Genomic DNA, 18,695 nt, shown 5'->3' on the forward strand with positions numbered 1-18,695 from the left:
GTCCTTGGCAATGGCTATCCAGTCAGAGGATAGCAGTTCATCAGTGCCTGCCAATGCCACTAGGAGCTGTGACTGCTATAATCGAAGAACCAGGATCACGAAGTTACTCCAGACCAAAGGGTGGAATGAAGATCTCAGGGCGTGGGTCACAGGAGAGCTGACGGCTTTCAGCAAGCTATTTCTTTGCGATTCAGGGTCCCTTGGAAACTTCCAATTAGGTCAAAAGTTACCACTGAACTACAATGGCCTCATATTATTTGGTTGACTAATGATGTTAACTGACATCTGCCAGCAGCCCGGAAATTACTACAGTCCCTGCTGCCATTAGGTCACTAATGCAGGACCTCTTGTGCAACTAGAGTCAGAGTCATAAAGATGTACACCACGGAAACAGACCCTTTGGTCCAGCTTATCCATGCCAACGAGATATACCAGGATTTTCTAAAGGCTCACTTGCAGGTGGAGTCCGTGGTTAAGAAAGCAAATGTAATGTTGTCATTTATCTCAAGAAGGTTGGTCTGTAAAAGCAGCGATATGCTACTGAGACTTTATAAAGCTCTAGTTAGGCCCCATTTCGAATACTGCGTCCAATTCTGGGCCCCATACCTCAGGAAGGACATACTGGCACTGAGCATGTCCAGTGGAGATTCACATGGATGATCCCTGGAATGGTAGGCCTAACATACGATGAACGGCCGAGGATCCTGGGATTGTATTCATTAGAGTTTAGAAGGTTGAGGGGAGATCTAATAGAAACTTATAAGATAACGCATGGCTTAGAAAGGACGGATGCTGGGAATTTGCTTCTGTTAGGCAGGGATACTAGGACTTGTGGGCACAGCCTTAGAATTAGGGGAGTCAATTTAGAATGTAAATAAGGAGACATTTCTTCAGCCAGAGTGCTGGGCCTGTGGAATTCATTGCCACAGGGCGCAGTGGAGGCTGGGACGTTAAATGTCTTCAAGGCAGAGATTGATAAATTCTTGACCTTGCAAGGAATTAAGGGCTATGGCAAGAGTGCGGTCAAGTGGAGTTGAAATGCCCATCAGCCATGATTAAATGGCAGAGTGGACTCGATAGGCCGAATGGCCTTACTTCCACTCCTATATCTTATGGTCTAATATGAGAAAGTACAGTATAACGTTCCGCTGCATAATTAATGTACATATATGATTTTACTTCTACACTTTTAAGTATTGAGGCATAAATTTTATGTTGGAGTCTTTTCATGTTCATGATTAATGGCTTAAGATCCAAAGCTTACATCAAGAGTGGCTATTGGACAATATACTGTCCAAGCATAGGTGTTGACATAAAATATGTTTTTTATGAAAGTGATGTTAAATGTCAGATTTTTGTGTATACAATATTTAATGATATTGGAGGGGAGTTTGGGTCTCACTTTTGACTTAGTAACAGATTTGTGTGTGGTTTTAAGAACATCTGTAATGATGGTGATTTCATTACAAAACAACCTTTGAAGCCTGGCTGAAGAGTCACTTTGTGCACAAATGGAATGTTTGTAACTCAACATTTAATGGGGCCTAATGGGTTTATTAGAAGATTCTGGATTATTTTATTTTAAACTTAAGGGAAACACCCATACTGACAGAATTTTAGTTTCACTTTTAACTTTAGTAGCAACTATCCTGGAAAGATTTTGGAACAGGAGGCTGTATACAACAGTGCTCCTCAGAAAAGAGTGAGATTTAGTGAATAGATTATCTTGGAGTAAAAAGGTAGTGTCACTCCCAGACCAGAAGTGTTCGGGTAAAAACCCAAAACTGGTTATTTTCACTGAGTGCGTTGTAGGTGCATAGTAGATCCAGAAAGAAGCTATCGCAGTTTCAGTCTACATACAGAGATTCCGGTGTGTATATTACATGATGGTGTTTATTGGAACTGCGCCAAGTGCAGTGTTTTGGGCACTACACAAAAGCTGTTTTGTTTCTTTACATTTTATAAAGGAGTGTTTTGAAAGTACCAAAATTTTACTGTGTGCTTAAAACCTTTGAATTTCCATTATAAGTAGATAGTTTGGATTATTCTATTATCCATTTCTTTTGTAATAAATTTCTGTTTTGCTCTCATAGCAAAATCTACTGCATTGTGTACCTTTCAGCAGGAGACCACTTTGTTAAAACCAAAACAAATAAAATTACAACCTTTCAAACCAGGCTCCTGTCTGGGATCTGACTTGTCTGGTAAAAACTTCAGCTGGATCATAACAAAAGCTGTAAAATCAATTACAATGTACTATTTTCAGCATTATGCTATAACAAACTTTTACTTACCACGGGACTGTAACTGTTGGAAACATATTGGTTGCACACTTCTTCCAATCTCCTTTTAAACCAGTCTTGTAGTTTACTGTACTTGTGTGATTTAGATTTATAATATTTTAGTTCAGCATTCAAATGTTCCTTGACAGACACAAAAAAAATTTAGATCATTCAATGTCATCCTTCCAAAAATGACTTAACATTTATAAAGACAATATTTTACAACTATATATCAATCTTTTCACATCTGGATGATTTCAATACTTTTTGAAGTATTGATTATATGCTGCAAGTGAAAGTATCATTTTAAAGCATGCGGTCGATTATATGAATGTAGGATGTACGATTAGGACAGTTTCAAAAACAAGAATTATACCAGAATATGTTTTTAACAAACAAAAATGAATGTCTATTTAATATTGCTGAAAGAGATAGATTGAAAGTGCTTATCATCTTGCACTCACCAGGACAAATGCAAGGATGCCAAGTTTCAAATGATTACATTAATTTGATCATTTAAATTTTGCACTCTCCTATTTTTCCCTATTCACTAATGTTTTGGTAATGTCTCCCTTTCAGATTTGGTACTACCGATCATTAAATATTACTTGTCTACACAAGTTTTCTTCACAAAGCACTGCAGCCATTATTAGTTATTGCAATTTTTTTCAATGTAACAAGACATTTTGCTTTAAAACTTTTCCAATCGTTAGTGGAAGATAGATGTCAAGACAGGTGAAATTCCAGATTTTGAACTTGTAAGTAATAAACGTTGCTAGAAAAGGGCACAGAAACAGTGGATGGATGGTGTCAAACCATGGATGGATGGTGTCATATCTTTTGTTATTGTTATGTGGAGTCAGTTTAGTTGCAAAACTCATGGATTTATTTAAGGGTTTAAAATACAACTTAGTGTCACAGATAATTATGGATGTAACTTGTTTCTTGCACAGGTCTGCTCCACCAAAAACAGCATTTACTTATGCAGTTTCATCCTGGTCCTTGGTTTATTTGCATATCCAGTCCTTAAAACAATAATACAACATCCTCTTTTGCCTCCAATTCAAAATTACATTGATGAAAAGTGAAAATAGATATGAATTAGAGTTACTGCAAAGCTGCTTACACAGAAATGATAATCAAAAAATTTAAGAGTTGAAGAGTCCACAAATTTGTATTACATACATATGTTTTGCCAATCCTTTCAGATCTCTTGACGGTTAAACCTATCAGAGATTTAGATTTCAACCTGTAAGTGTTAACTTGTATATTGTTAGCGTGTTGGTCATTGTCCTGGGGCTGTTCCACACAGTCATTATTCAAGCTTCATTTCATGGGAGGGAATCTTCAATGTTCATCATCAATAGTGGCTTGGCAGCACCACTTCTAACTAAGCTGATCAAGTTCTAAAGGACATTGCTGCTTGACTGGATCTGTGGCAAGTAGTGAAGGAAGCAACATGACTGAAAAACATAAGTGCATCAATCCATCAACGCACTGATAGGAGTGACCACCTGACACACCTTGTGGAGACAAAGTCTAATCTTCACATTGAGAATATCCTCCACTGTGACGTGTGGCACGATCACTGTGCTGAATGGGATAGAATTGCAACTTAGGGCCAGATATCCACGCTGTAGGCCATCACCAGCAGCAGAATTTTACTCAAACACAATTTGCAATTTTGTATCCTGGCATAACCCTCACATTACCATTACCAGCAAACCAGGGATCAAACTTGTTCAATTAAATGTGCAGAAGGGCATGCAGGAGCAGCAACAGGCAGACCTACAAATGAAGTGCTAACTTGATGAAGCTACAACACAGGACAACTTGTATGCCACAAAGCATAAACAACAAGAGAGAGACAGGACTAAGGAATTCTACAACCGACAGATTAGATCTATGTTTCACAGTTCTTAATATCCAGTTGTGAATGGTGGTGCACAATTAAACAACTCAGTGCATAAGAAGGTTAATCCTCAAGATAGGAGAGCCCAACACACATCAGGGCAAAAGATAAAGCTGAAGCACTTGCAACCATCTTCATCCAGAGGTGCTGAGTGGATGATCCATTTCAGCCTCCTCCTAACGTCCCCAGCATCAGAGATGGGCTTTACAGGCTATGAGTCCGATAACTGTCTGGCAAGAGAATGCAAGATGCTGCTCCAGAACGTGCCATACCCCAATCCAGCTGTTCCAGTACAGCTACAACAGCATGCAAGGACACAACCATGTGGAGAATTGGCCAGATATGCTTTGTACAAAAATGCAGGTAAAATCCAACCTAACCAATTACTGTCTCATTAGTCCACCTTGATCATTTAGTTCCTGAGATTTTAAGATTCAATTTCTCTAACATTGGAAGGGACATCTCAATAGATTATGACAATCCTTAAGACATGCTACTTCTAACAATCAGAAGATATTTGAAAATATGATAAAGGAGTCATAAAACATGATATTCAATCAATATAGAGCAATGACCAAAGGGAACAGAAGGTTAAACATCAGAAAGAACAAATACAGTTTGAGTTACCAGGGTTTGTTGAATAGCTGTCTTCAGAGTCCAGCTGTAACATTGAGTCATTTGCTACTTTACATTCACTCTTACCATTCTCTATTCACTCACCAACACTGTTCCAATGAAGTCAACACAATTTCAAAACAAAAGTACTCTCATCCTGCCATCAGAAACCTTACAATGTACTGCCTCAATACAAAGTTCAACTATTTCAAATCTTAAATCACTGCTCCCTTTTCTCAGAGGGAAATATACACCTCCTTCATAACCATCTTTTATTCCTTTACTGGCTTATCACTATTCTTCCTTAGCTTTGAACCATCATCTTTTATAAGTTTGTTACTCCCACTCCAAACCATTTCTTTTGTCACTTTCTTCCCTTGACTCAATATCCTCAACTCGGTATCTACAGTACGAATGTTAAATCTCTAATTTCTTAGTTTTAATGACAAAACAAGGGTCTGAAAAGTTAAGTCTGTTTATCTCCTTACAAATTTTGCCTGATGTGCTGAGATTTCCAGAATTCATTGTTTTTAGTATAGATTTACAGCATCTGCAGAATGTTAAAACTATATAGCCAAAACAATTTAAGAGAGTTGTCTACACATTGCATAGTTTTCTGATTAAAATTACGTGGACAATTGTGTTTAGTTTAGTATTGAGACTCAAGTAGACATTCAAGTGATGGAGACAATTTCAGGCAAGTGTATTCTTTCAACCATTCTATTAGTTTAATTAACAGTTTCATTGTTCTCATTTATTATGGAAGTTGCCCCTAGGGATAAATGTCAAATTCTACTTACATGCACTCCCCAAGCACTAGCTGTCAAACGAGGAAATGTTGTAGAGAATAAATTCTGAACCAGGACCGGCGATTTTACAAATAGGAGTCGCCTACTTAGGACAGAGCTTGAGGGGATTTTATTGTTTGCTCCCAGAGAGTTGTACACTTTTGGAACTCTGCCTCAGAAAATGATGGAGGTCAGGATCACTGAATGCTTTCTTAGGGCAGCAGTGGATTAATTCGTTAGGCAGGACACTGGAAAGGTTACTGGGGGTAGATGGGAATGTGGAATTCAAAATACAAACATCAGTCATGATCTCAATGAGTGGCTGAGTAAACTTGAGGGTCAATTGTCTACTTCTGTAGAGAAACTAAGAAATTATATCTATACTGAACCACATATATCACGGTCACTTTGGATTACCCTGCAGACTATGAATATGGACGGTACTCACCTCACCGATGAATTCTCGACATGACTTATTCTTTTCCATTTCTAAGTTTTTAAAGTTTCTCGGAAGGTTGGTGAAGCTCCGGCTACCAGAGCGAGTTCCGGAGCGGCTCCTGAACACACCATCCGGAGCCGCTGTAATGTGCCAGCACCGATGAATGCCCAGCCTCACTTTCTGTAACGTGCCGACCACTCGGTGCATTTTGGTCAAAATCCAGCCACGAATCGCTGAGTTCACAACACACGCCATACGGGGAGATCACTGCCTTCGAAACGCATGCTGCAACAGACAAAGTCAAAAGCTCGTGTCTTAACTCCCCCGTGATGAAGAAAGAGTGATTATTGAATAGCCCACAGTAAGGAGGAGTTACACAGGGATCAATCTCTCATGAACGGTCCCTTGCTGCCGCCAGCCCAGCCGTCCTGACAGGAACAGACGGCAACCAGGAGACACAACAAATCAATCACCCACCCGTCACTCACCAGCCAATCCTCACCGCCTTTCAAGTCGATTTCAACTCCATGTCGATCGCTTTGGTCTTTAGTTCCTTCTAACCGGAAGTAAAACAGATGCACGAGAGCCGGTCGTGACTGTGACTTTTTTTCCCCCTGCTCCCTTTCCCCCGATACATTGTGTTTTCTCTTTGTAATTTTTCTCTGCCTTTTGTGGGAGGGAAAGATTTTTTTTAAAAAAGGCTAGAACGTTGTGAGCGTGAAACAATCATTAAGATGCATTCCTGTGAACACGTGTCCTGTAGATAACTCAAAGGGAATAGCAGTAGTTTAAGAAAGAGACTTTGTTCTTTCTGCGAGTCTGGGAACCAGTTGATTCTCGTGGCGCGGATGGAACGCGGCCCCGGGAATCAGAACGCGGCGCCCGGCTCCGAACCCGGCTGCTATGGAAACGAAAAGGCGCGTGAGCAACCGTCCAGTGTCCAGCTCAGCCTGGAGGAGCCCAGCCTGGCGAGATCCCGCTGGAAACTGCTGCAGCGGGTAAGGAGTGAGCCTGGGGAAGGTGCTGCTACAGGAGTTTAGTATTTTGGCATATGGCATAGATTGGGGAGAAAAAAAGAAACCTGTTGCATTATTCTTTTATCGTAAATTACACATTATCAATATGTGTTGTATCGTAGATCACCAATCTATTGTAAATTGGGCACGGTGCTGTGACATAGCACACAAGGTGTCAATACCAAGTGTCATCTTCAAGTGAAATTGGATTGAAGTGAAGGGATTATTAGATCAAGGTGATCAGACACTTTCGTCCCTGCTTCAGAATTATGCACATTTAGATTACTATATGGCACAGAATGCCATTCGTTTCTGCCGTTATTTTATTTGAAATTTCCTTCAGGTACTGTCAACTCCTGAAAACTTCTGGCAACACCCGCTCTACAGACAGAAAACAAACAAGGTCAACCCTTTTGCCGAGCCTATGATCACTTCATCGTCAACTTTGCTTTCTTCACCAAATGCTTGAATAAGTTGTCACTTCACAAATGTGTTTCTAGATCAGAGTGGTGCTGGAAAAGCACAGCAGTTCAGGCAGCATCCGAGGAGCAGGGAAATCGACGTTTCGGGCAAAAGCCCTTCATCAGGAATCCATGTGACTACTTCCTTTGCCTCATCCATCTACTGTCCCTTTTATCATCTAAAGCTATAGGAATAGTATCACATGTACACTGAGGAGACCAAACTCTACCTCTCCACCACATTTCATGACCCCTTCATTTTCTCTGTGTAAAGACCATTAACAAAAGGAACAAGACCCTGCCATTTGGCCCTTGAACCTGCTCTGCTATTCAATAGGTTCATGGCCAATATGACATTTGTCGTGTCACTTTCCTGCATTTTTCCCGTAATCCTTGATTTCCCTCCTGATCAAGAATCCAGCTACCTCAGTCTTAAATCTCCACAAGGATTCTGCCCCCACAGCCCTCTGTGGCAGGAGTTCCAAAGACCCTCAACCTTCTGAGAGAAGAAATCCCTCCTCATCTCAGTCTTAAGACTGTGTATTCTAGTCCACTATTCCCCCATGAGGGGAAACATTCTCTCAGCATTTACCCTTTCAAGCCCTTTAAGAATCCTATATATTTCAATGACAGCACTTCTGATTCTTCTGAACTCCAGTGAATAGAGACCCAATCTGTTTAATTTTTTCTCATTAGACAAACCCTTCATACCAGGGATCAACCCAGTAAACCTTCTTTGAATTGTCATCAATGCAATGATATGTTTCCTCAAATAAGAAGACCAAAACTGCTCACGCCACTCTAAATGTTGTTATGTCAGCACCTTGTACAAATGCAGTAAGACTTCCCGATTTTTATACTCCAGTAACCTTGAAATAAGGGCTGAAAAATGTTTTGCTGGAAAAGCACAGCAGGTCAGGCAGCATCCAAGGAGCAGGAGAATCGACGTTTCGGGCATAAGCTCTTCTTCAGGAAGGCCTTCTTGAAGAAGGGCTTATGCCCGAAACGTCGATTCTTCTGCTCCTTGGATGCTGCCTGACCTGCTGTGCTTTTCCAGCAACACATTTTTCAGCTCTGATCTCCAGCATCTGCAGTCCTCACTTTCTCCTCCTTGAAATAAGGGCCAACACTCCATTAGACTTCCTAATTTTTGTTGCACCTGAGTGTTTTATTGCATTTTGTGCACACGTACCCCCAGATCCCTTTCTGCAGTTTTTATCCATTTAAATCAGTCCTGATGGAAGGTTCTGACCTGAAAAGTCGACTCCTCTGCTTCTGATGCTACTTGACCTACTGTGCTTTCTCTAGCTCCACTCTGACTTTCCAGCATCTCAAGTCCTCACTATCTTCATTTAAATAACATTGTGCTCTATTGTTCTCCCTTTCAAATGAACAACGTCACATTTTCCCAAATTATACTGCATTTGCCAATTTTTTGCCTACTTAGTTAAAAACTAATATCTCTTTGTAAACTGGTTGTATCCCTCTTGCACCTTGCCTTTCTGCTTATTTTTGTATCGTCTTTGGCCAGAGTATTTGGCTGCAATGCATTCATAAGTCATTAATAAATAAACAGCTGTAGTCCCACCAATCCCTGTGGAACCTCATTGATTACAGGTCACCAACCTGAAAAAGAACCCTGTTATCAATTTGCTTTTCTGACATCCAATCCTGCCTCAGTTTTGTCTAGTTTAGCATTGAGAAGACCAAAAAGTTCACCTGCAGTCTTTACCACATCATCTCTATCATGGCTGCTAAATCCGTACCATACCCAACCACTGTGTCCGGTTGAACAAGAGTCGTTGTACCCTTTGTGTCCTTTTTCAGTCAGCTGAACTTCTAACACTAAATTCCCTCCATCACAAACGCTACCTAGTTCTGCCTGTTTGACTCCACTAGACTATGCCCAATCTTAAGTCACTTGCTGCTGAAACCATTGCCTATGCCATTGTTAGCTCCAATCACAACAATTCCAATAGTCAATAAAAACCAAAAGAACTGCAAATGCTGTAAATCAGAAACAAAAGCAAAAGTTGCTGGAAAAGCTCAGCAGATCTAGCAGCATCTGTGAAGAGAAATCAGAGTTAATGTTTCGGGTCCAGTGCCCCTTCGTCAGAGCTTTCCAGAATTCCAATAGTCACCTAGCTGGTTTTCCACCCTGAAACTCTAGAAGATTGGACTCTAGGGTTTTCTACTGCTTATTTCCGATCCTTCATTGCATTGGTTGGACCACTTTTGGAATATTGCGTGCAGTTCTGGTCTCCTTCCTATTGGAAGGATGTTGTGAAACTTGAAAGGGTTGAAAAAGATTGACAAGGATGTTGCCAGGGTTGGAGGATTTGAGCTTTAGGGAGAGGCTGAATAGGCTGGGGCTGTTTTCCCTGGAGTGTTGGAGGCTGAAGGGTGACCTTCTAGAGGTTTATAAGATCAGAAGGGACATGGATAGGATATATAGACAAGGTCTATTCTGAGGGGTGGGGGAGTCCAGAACTAGAGGGCATTGTTTTGGGGTGAGAGGGGAAAATATAAAAGGGACTTAAGGGGCAACATTTTCACACAGCGGGTGGTACATGTTTGGAATGAGCTGCTGGAGGATGTGGTGGAGGCTGGCACAATGATTCTATGATCCTATGAAAAGGCATCTGGCCTTTATATGAGTAAAAAGGGTTAAGAGGGATATGGGCCAAGTGCTGACAAATGGGACTAGACTTGGTTTGGATATCTGGTTGGCATGGACTGAAGAGTCTGTTTCCATGCTGTACATCTCTGTGACTATATGACTCACCTTTGCTGTCATATTTTGCTTCATGGTTCCTCAAGATTAACATTTTCATCATATATTTAGATTTATTTTCGACCTTGTCTTTCTGTCAAAATGTTTTTCAGAGGAGAAGCATTATGAATTAAAGGGAAAGATTGTAACTTAGTTATGTAATTACCTGATAATGGAGGCAGTGAGCCATGGTGACAAACTGTAATTGGACTGAAATAACCAGTGCCGTAACCCAGGGTCTGTGTTGAGATTATTACCTTTCTTATGCAACTGACCTGGTGTATGCAGTAGAGTTTTGGGATTGAGAATTATGGAAAAAAGGGGACCAGGATAATCAAACATTCCACAGGGTCACAGACAGCTTGGTAGAATGGGCAGGTACTGCAGATGAAAATTAATGCAGCTAAGTGTAAAGAAGCCCACTTTGCAAGAAACAAAATGAAGAGACAGCATAACCTAAAGATACTATTTTGAAAGAGATATAAGGGCAGGAGTATGTTCACAAATCTTTGAAGGTGGTATGTCAATTTGATAAGGGTTATAAGAAGGCTTATGAAGTATTTGACTCTATATAGATACATTAAATGCAAAACAAAGGAAATCCACATCACTCATTAAAGCTCAGTATCATGTGCAATTCTAGACACTTAGGAGGGACAGCAAAGTCTTGGAGATAAGATCAACAAAGACGCCAGGGATAAGAAACTTTAGTTATGCAGAACACCTGAATCAACCAGTATTCCTCTCCCTAGAGCATTCCATTAAGAATGAATAAAGGCTAAGACATCTTAAAATCTGTTCAAAGGATGTGATCATTGCTAATTAGACCATCCATTAATGCTTTGAAGAAAGTGGTGGTGAGCTACCTTCTTGAACCACTGCTGTCCTTGTGACCTAAGTGCACCCACTGTGCATTCAGAAAGGGAGTGGTGAGTGAGTGGCAATATAGTTTCAAGTCAGGATATTCTCCAACTTGCAAGGCATTTTGCAGGTGGTTGTGTTGCCATACGTCTGCTGTACTCGTCCTTCTTAGTAGATGAGTTCAGGATTTTGGAAGATTTAATTGATGGAGCATTGGAGAAATGCTGCAGTGCACCTTTTAGATGGTCCACATTGCTGTCACTGTGTGCAAGTGGTGAAGTGGTATTGCATCCACAAACAATTTAGTGAGCCGTGCGGGCCACTTAGTTCTGGATAGTATCAAGCTTTTTGAATGGTATTGAAGTTGCAGTCATTCAGGCAAGTTGGGGATATTTCATTACACTTCTGTCTTGTGCCTTGAAGATGATTGACAGGTTTTGGGAAGTTAAGAGGTGAGTTGCTTGCTTCAGGCTTCCTAGTCTCTTAGTTGCTCTTATAGCCACGTTATTAATACGGCTAGTCTAGTCCAGCTTCTGGTCAATGACAAACACAGATGTTGAAAGTGGGGGATTTAGTGATGGCAAAGCCGTTGAATGAGTCAGTGAAGTTATGGATCTGGAAAAAGCACAGCAGGTCAAGCAACATCAGAGGAGCAAGACAATTGACATTTCAGGTCGGAATCTTTCAGGGGAGATCGCTAGTTTCTCTTGTTGGAGATGTTGATTCTCTGGTACTAGTGTGGTGTGAATATTACTTGGAATCTGTAAGCCCAAGCCTGGATATTGTCCAGGTCTAGTTGCATTTGGACATGGATTGCTTCAATATATAGAGAGTCAGGTTATGCAACCATCAGTGAACATCCCCCCACTTCTTACGTTATTGAAAGAGAGGAGGAGGGAAGCTGATGAACCAGCTGAAGAACTAGCTGAAAATAGTTGAGTTTTGGGATACTACCTTAAGGAACTCTTGCAGAGATGTTCTGGAACTCATATGACTGACCTTCAATAACCACAACCATCTTTCTTTTGTGCACTTTGAGTCCAGTCAGCTGGAGACTAATGATGTGAAGTGATATAGCAATAATGTGGGAATATAGCATTGAAGAGGTGGTCAGCCATGATGCTGAATGGTAGGGCAGGTTTGATGGGTTGAATAGCTTACTTACTTTGGCATCTGGGTCAGTTAACAGAGGTAATAAACGTGAATTAACTGGCAAAAAATTAAAAGGGGAACTTGGAGCATTTTCACACAGTGCTTTGTTATAATTTAGAAGGTCTTACAAAAAATCTGATTCCTTAGGAACCAGATTCCATAGAAATTTTAAAAGGTCATTAGACATACACTTCAAGAACTCATTTGCAAGGTAAAGGAGATAAAGGTTTGGTATAGGACTAAACTGCTGAACTGTCCAAAGATTTGGTAAGAATTTCGTAGACTAATTGACTTCCTGTGATACAAGGATTTAAAGGTGGAATTTATTGGGCTTTCCTTATAACATGAGCATTTAATTGGTGGCTGAGTGGTAGGTGTGTACATGTTTGTTTTGGCCTCCACCCTGATTATGGGATGGGAATAAACAGCCTTCCTGCCCAACTACCGACTGAGCCCCTTCAGTGAAGAATGAAATTGCACTGAAGGGCCTTATCCTATCACAGCTGGTATTCACCCTATTATGCAACGGGACCTTGAACAGATGGACCAATGTGCTGAGGAGTGGCACGTGTAGTATAGTTTTGATAAATGTGAGATGCTGCATTTTGGAAAGGCAAATTAGGCAGGACTTATACACTTAATGGTAAGGTCCTGGGTAGTGTTGCTGAACAAAGAGACCTTGGATTGCAGGTTCATAGTTCTTTGAAAGTAGTGTCACTGATCGATTAGATAGTGGAGAAAGTGTTTGATATGCTTGCCTTAATGGTTAGTGTATTGAGTATAAGAGTTGGGAGGTCATGTTGCAGCTGTACAGGATGTTTGTTGGACCACTGTTAGAATACTGTGTGCAATTCTGGTCTATTCTGGCTGTTGTGAGATTTGAAAGTGTTCAGAAAAGATTTAATAGGATGTTGCCAGGGTTGGAGGGTTTGAGATTTGCGAGAGGCTAAGTAGACTGGGATTATTTTCCCTGGAGTATTGGAAGCTGAGATGTGGCCTTATAGAGATTTATAAAACCATGAAGGGCATGGATAGGGTAAATGTACAAGGTCTTTTCCCAGGGGTGGGGGAGATCAAAACTCGAGGGCATAGGTTTGAGGTGAGAGGGGAAAGCTTTAAAAAGGACCTAAGGGAAAACATTTTCACAGAGAGTGATGTGTATATGGAATGAGCTGCCAGAGAAGTGGTGGAGGCTGGCTAAACAACATTTAAAAGGCATCTGGATGAGCCTATGAATAGGAAGTGTTTAGAGGAATGTGGACCAAATGCTGGCAAATGGGACAAGATTTATTTTGGATGTCTGGTCAGCATGGGTGAGTTGCAATGAAAGGTTTGTTTCTTTGTTGTACATCTCTATGACTCTGTGCATACAAGGGAGGGGATGTGAAGGGCTAGGGATGTATGATGGTGCTGAGAGTTCCTCTCCTGCCCTTTCGAGTGACCCCCACCGTTTACGGCCATAACACTGTGAACACAGTTTGACATAGAAACAGAACAAAAAGGAGCAAGAGTAGGTCATTTGACCTTTTGAGCCTGTTCTGCCATTCAACATGACTGTGGCTGATAATACAAATCTGTACCCTGTTCCTGCTCTCTATCCTTTAGCCCTAAGAACCATATGTAATGTTGTGAAAATATTCAATGGCTAAAACTGCTTGCTGTGGGAGAGTATATCACAGGCTTACCACTCTCTGGGCAAAGATATTTCTCCTATTACTGTCTTGAATGGCCTACCCCACAGCCTGAAACTGTGACCTCTGGTTCTGGACTCCCCAGTCATTTAAAATGTCCTTTCTGTATTTACTCTGACTCGTCCTATTAGAATTTTATAGGTTTCAATAGATTGCTCGGCCCACTTCTTCTAAACTCCAGTGAACTCTTGACCAATCTAGTCTCTCTTCGTACACCAGTCCTGCCCTTCCAGGAATCAGTCTGGTATACCTTTGTTGCCGAACCTAAAGAAGATGTTGCAGCTATGAAAACATAGCCACACCATCCTTTCTTAGGGAGGTGACCAAGACTGTACTTCAGGTGTAATCTCACCAAGGCCCTATACAACAAGGTATTTGTGCTCTTGTACTTGAATTCCCTTCCGATGAAAGCAACATACCTTGTGCCTTCACTGCCTAATGCACCTGCATGGTTACTTCCAGTGACTGATGTTCAAGGGCACCCAGGTTTCTCACTTTCCCAATCTATTGCCATTTTTTGTGAACAATGTGGATGACCTCACATTTCTCCACATTATATGTCATCTGTCATGCACTCAACTTGTCAAAGTCACATTGCATCTCTGCATCTTCCTCAATATTCACCCTCCCACCCTGCTTTGTGTACCTGCAAACTTGGAGGTATCACATTAAGTTGCCTCATCTAGATCATTAATATATGGGGTGCGCACTGATCCTTGGTTCCCCCACCAGTCACTGGCTACTATTCAAAATATCAGATTTATTCCTTCTCTTTTTTTTTCCTGTCTGCCAACCAGTTCTCTATCCACATCAGTACACTGTCCCAAATCCCATGTTGCATGCTAGTCTCTTACGTGGGACCTTATCAAAAGCCTTATGAAAGTCCAAGTAAATCACATCCACTGGCTTCATCTTCTCAATTGTTCTAGTTACATTTTCAAAAACATTTCAGTGTGAGTTGATCGTCAAGCATGAGTTTCCTTTCATAAATCAATCCTGACTCTGTCCAAACCTGTCACCATTTTCCAAGTATTCTGCTATTAAATCTTTTACAATCAATTTTTCCCACCATCACTCACCTATGTTTGGGTGGTTGGTATTCCACTTGAATGGGATTAGTGGAGACAACCCTGCTCATTGACTGCCAGGCAAGACTTTTACCTCCTGATATTCTAGATCTTGGCAAGGGCTCGCAGCTACTCACTTAAATGTCTAATTGGTGCATAATGTGGTGGATCTTCCCCAAAAGACACAACACGCAGAGCGCTGGTGGGCAAGTGACTCATTTACTCCATTAAATACTGCCCTATGATTTTAATCCTTTGAAAATTATGTTGCTCCAATTCTGACCAATTCATGGTTTGGTGTCGAATTTTGACTGATTATATTTCTGCCGAATTATAGGCTGTATTCAAGACACCATGTAGTGATTATTGTTGAGACATGGTCACATTTACAATATCTACTGCCAGTGTTAATTTGCTCTACTCTGGTTTTGTTCTTTCATGCAATGGACTGGCCAGTATTTCTTGCCCATCTTTAACAGCCCTTGTCCAAGTGGTGGTCAGCTGTCTTCTTGAACTGCTGCAGTCCATTTTGTTGCAAGTGAATTTTTTTTTAAGATTACTTGCAGTGTGGAAACAGGTCCTTCAGCCCAACTAGTCCACACCAAACCTCCGAAGAGCAACCCACCCAGACCCATTCCCCTGCATTTACCCCTTCACCTAACACTATGGGCAATTTTAGCATGGCCAATTCACCTAACCTGCACATTTTTGGACTGTGGGAGGAAACCAGAGTACCTGGAGGAAACCCACGCAGACACAGGGAGAATGTGCAAACTCCACACAGACAGTTGCCTGAGGCGGGAATTGAACCCGGGTCTCTAGCGTTGTGAGGCAGCAGTGCTAACCACTGTGCCACCCGTCTAAAATGCTCCATACTATTAAGAAGGCAGTGTTAGTTTCATTACCAAGCACAGTGGAAGATTGGTAGTGTTCTTCTAAATCAGGACTGCATGTGGCTTGAAAGAAGAACTTACTGTTAATGATATATTTCTGTGTGTTTATGCCCTAGTGACCCCTACCTCCTGGAGGGGCAAGTTTTGTAGATGCTGTCAAACGTATGAATGTAAAGGTAAAATCACCATAGTCTTACCAGACCACAAGGTTGCTCTCTCATTAGAGAGAGACAAATGGTGATGATTTAAACTGAGGGTCACCATGCCTGTGGCGCAAGAGAGGATGAGAAGGACAATCCTTACTGGTTACCTCAGTTATTGTGTGTAGGAATTGTTAATGGAATAAGTTGAATGGGCATAGCAGGTTTGCTTTTATGAGGTACTGTATTTATCAATATTAATCTGGGTATGTTGCGTACTTCTTCTATTCATTTAAATTATTGCAAAGAAAATAAGTTTTCATTAGGCTTAATTTGAGTTTATTGAAGAGGTGTTGTCATCTGTGTCAATATTTGTTAAGTTAACAATTTTGTTTTGCCTTTTACAGCTAATTTGTGTATAAAAATGTGGTCAGTACACCTCTGGCATGATATTAAATATGAACATAAAATGGTTAATTATAACTGAATTAGTCTTTTTTTTCAAAAATAATCATACAGCCATTTGTTTCTCAATATTTGAAAATCTAATGTCTAATGTTTTAGTGATTTTTTAAAAAAATGACACATTGTTGCATATCAAATTATGCCTCGTAACTTAAGGTCTAAACCTGTCCCAAAAATTCTGGGTTCTAACTTTTGTTTTCTCAGAATTGACTCTGAGCTGAATTTGGAGGGTGTAGTTACTGTCTGTATGAGTACTGAATTTCCCAAGTATGCATCAGCGTTCTTCAGCTTTGTGAATCTGTCTGTGTGAAGAATGAGATTTTTGAGTACAGACCTATTGTGTCCTTCGGAAAACGTATTGATTTCCTTGTGACTTTCTTTATTGCAATTGAGTTCAATTATTGCATTTTGAAGTGGGTAATCTTTAATTATCATAAAACAAAGAACTGCGGATTCTGAAGATCAGAAACAGAAATTGCTGGAGAAATTCAGCAAGTTTGGCAGCATCTGTGGTGAGAAAGCAGAGGGAATTGAGACATTAACTCACTTATTTCCACAGATGCTGAGTCTCTCCAGCAATTTCTAATTTTATCTTTAATTATCACCTGTTTTGTGTTGACAGAATAGCGCCATTGTAACCTGTTTTATTAAGTTAGAAAACATAAACAATCTCTCTCAGAGGTAGAAATTCAATTAAAGTTCACCCAGTTTATTAGTGTCAATATACTAGTTGCATGGTTGGGATTTGAAGAGTTATTTCTTTGCCCCTTTGAATTGTACATAATATTCATAATATTTTGGGCAAGGACGTGGTTGCAAGAGTCCAGGCAAAATTGGGAATGTTTCTGGTTTGCCACTTTGCCTATAATATCTTGAGAAACATAAGCCTGCCAAGCCTCAAAGAAGATGGTGCAGCAAGTAAGGCTTTATGCAGGATGATGATTTGTAACAGATATCTTCATATGGCAGTGTGTAGGAAAGTTGCTATTCAATGAACAACTAGTCACTGATCTCTGTTACCTGCAATAACTACTTTAAATAGACATAGGCTCAGACCTGATTTTCTCAGTCAGAGTCATAATAATAGTTTCTTGATCACTATACCAAAAACCTAATTCATTTTTTAAGAATCTCATTTTTATCTATTTCTGCTATAGTAGAAATATTTTAAATATTATATTCTCTGTAATTATCATAACTAGCATAATTTTTGATGAATCTACAGCAGGCTTTGATAGTTTTTCAATATTGATTTGGCCAAATCTGTACACAGTATTGTGACCTAAGCAAAGTTTTAGGTGAATTCAGCATCACTTCTGTATACTTATACTCTATGCCCTATATGTGAAATTCCTATTGCTACGGTCTTTTTAATGGCTTTATCTACCTATGCCCACACTTTGAATAAGTTATTTATTTAATCCTTTGTGTGTCTCTGTCCATCTACAGCTGTTCATGGATAGATTATGTCATCTCTATAAGATCTTCCCAATAAGCTCTTTCAGTTAAAAGCAAATCTTCTTTTACAGCATTCTCTAACTACCTCTATTCTTGACGTTGATCCAATTGCTGCAGCTTGATTTCTTCCTTTTTATAGGGTTCCTCAATAAGACACCATGCTGAGCCGGAAGTTTCATTTTCAGATGTTTCGTCACCATACTAGGTAACATCATCAGTGAGCCTCCAGTGAAGCACTTGTGGTATGGCCTGCTTTTTATTTGTGTGTTTAGGTTTCCTTGGGTTGATTTCCTGTGGTGATGAAACATCTGAAAATAAACATTCTAGCTCAGTGAGAACCTCAACCTGAGCTACAAATCTTCTCAAAATTCGCTAAGCTTAGCATGGATTTTGTCACCTCAGTCTGGTTGTTCTAGAGGAAACTGCCAATCTGTTCATTCATTTGAAGTACCACATTAGTTTGTCAGTGGTGTGCTTTTCTTAGACCTTGTTGCTAAGGCAATCATGAACCCTCAGTCACCCAGATTTGTTGGACAAATAATTGTGACATGGTACACATCTTGAAAAGCAGACATTGAAGGTCCAACTAGGACCTGAATAATAGTTTGCGTAATCCTATGATGAAAATTCCAAATAAGCCGAATGCAGAGAATATAATAATTTTTCCTTTGTGTGTGTTGTG

At 40.3% G+C, this 18,695-nt stretch overlaps 2 protein-coding genes across 6 annotated transcripts in view; one reads left to right on the plus strand and one right to left on the minus strand.

Annotated features, from left to right (window-relative positions):
- The window catches only part of prepl (prolyl endopeptidase like), a 51,120-nt gene extending 44,676 nt beyond the window's left edge, over positions 1-6,444 (minus strand). Inside the window, exons 1-2 of one of the 3 annotated variants that reach the window (XR_006312463.1) lie at positions 6,046-6,443; positions 2,295-2,423 (exon numbers count right to left, since the gene is read on the minus strand). Coding sequence is in view for 2 of the 3 variants with exons in the window: in XM_043695644.1 (XP_043551579.1) it covers positions 2,295-2,423; positions 6,046-6,291 (375 nt within the window). In the remaining variant the exon portion in view is untranslated. Of the gene's footprint in view, positions 1-2,294; positions 2,424-6,045 lie in introns of all 3 variants that reach the window. The other 2 variants (XM_043695644.1, XM_043695645.1) reach the window with 2 other exon arrangements.
- A 107-nt stretch (positions 6,445-6,551) lies between these two features.
- Positions 6,552-18,695, plus strand: part of camkmt (calmodulin-lysine N-methyltransferase) — a 379,453-nt gene continuing 367,309 nt past the window's right edge. For all 3 annotated transcript variants that reach the window (XM_043695646.1, XM_043695648.1, XM_043695647.1), the window contains exon 1: positions 6,552-7,034. In XM_043695646.1, coding sequence (XP_043551581.1) covers positions 6,885-7,034 — 150 coding nt within the window. In that variant the 5' untranslated portion in view covers positions 6,552-6,884. The remainder of the gene's footprint in view (positions 7,035-18,695) is intronic.

This window comes from Chiloscyllium plagiosum, chromosome 9 (assembly GCF_004010195.1).
Source record: "Chiloscyllium plagiosum isolate BGI_BamShark_2017 chromosome 9, ASM401019v2, whole genome shotgun sequence".
Classification (NCBI taxonomy): Eukaryota; Metazoa; Chordata; class Chondrichthyes; order Orectolobiformes; family Hemiscylliidae; genus Chiloscyllium; species Chiloscyllium plagiosum.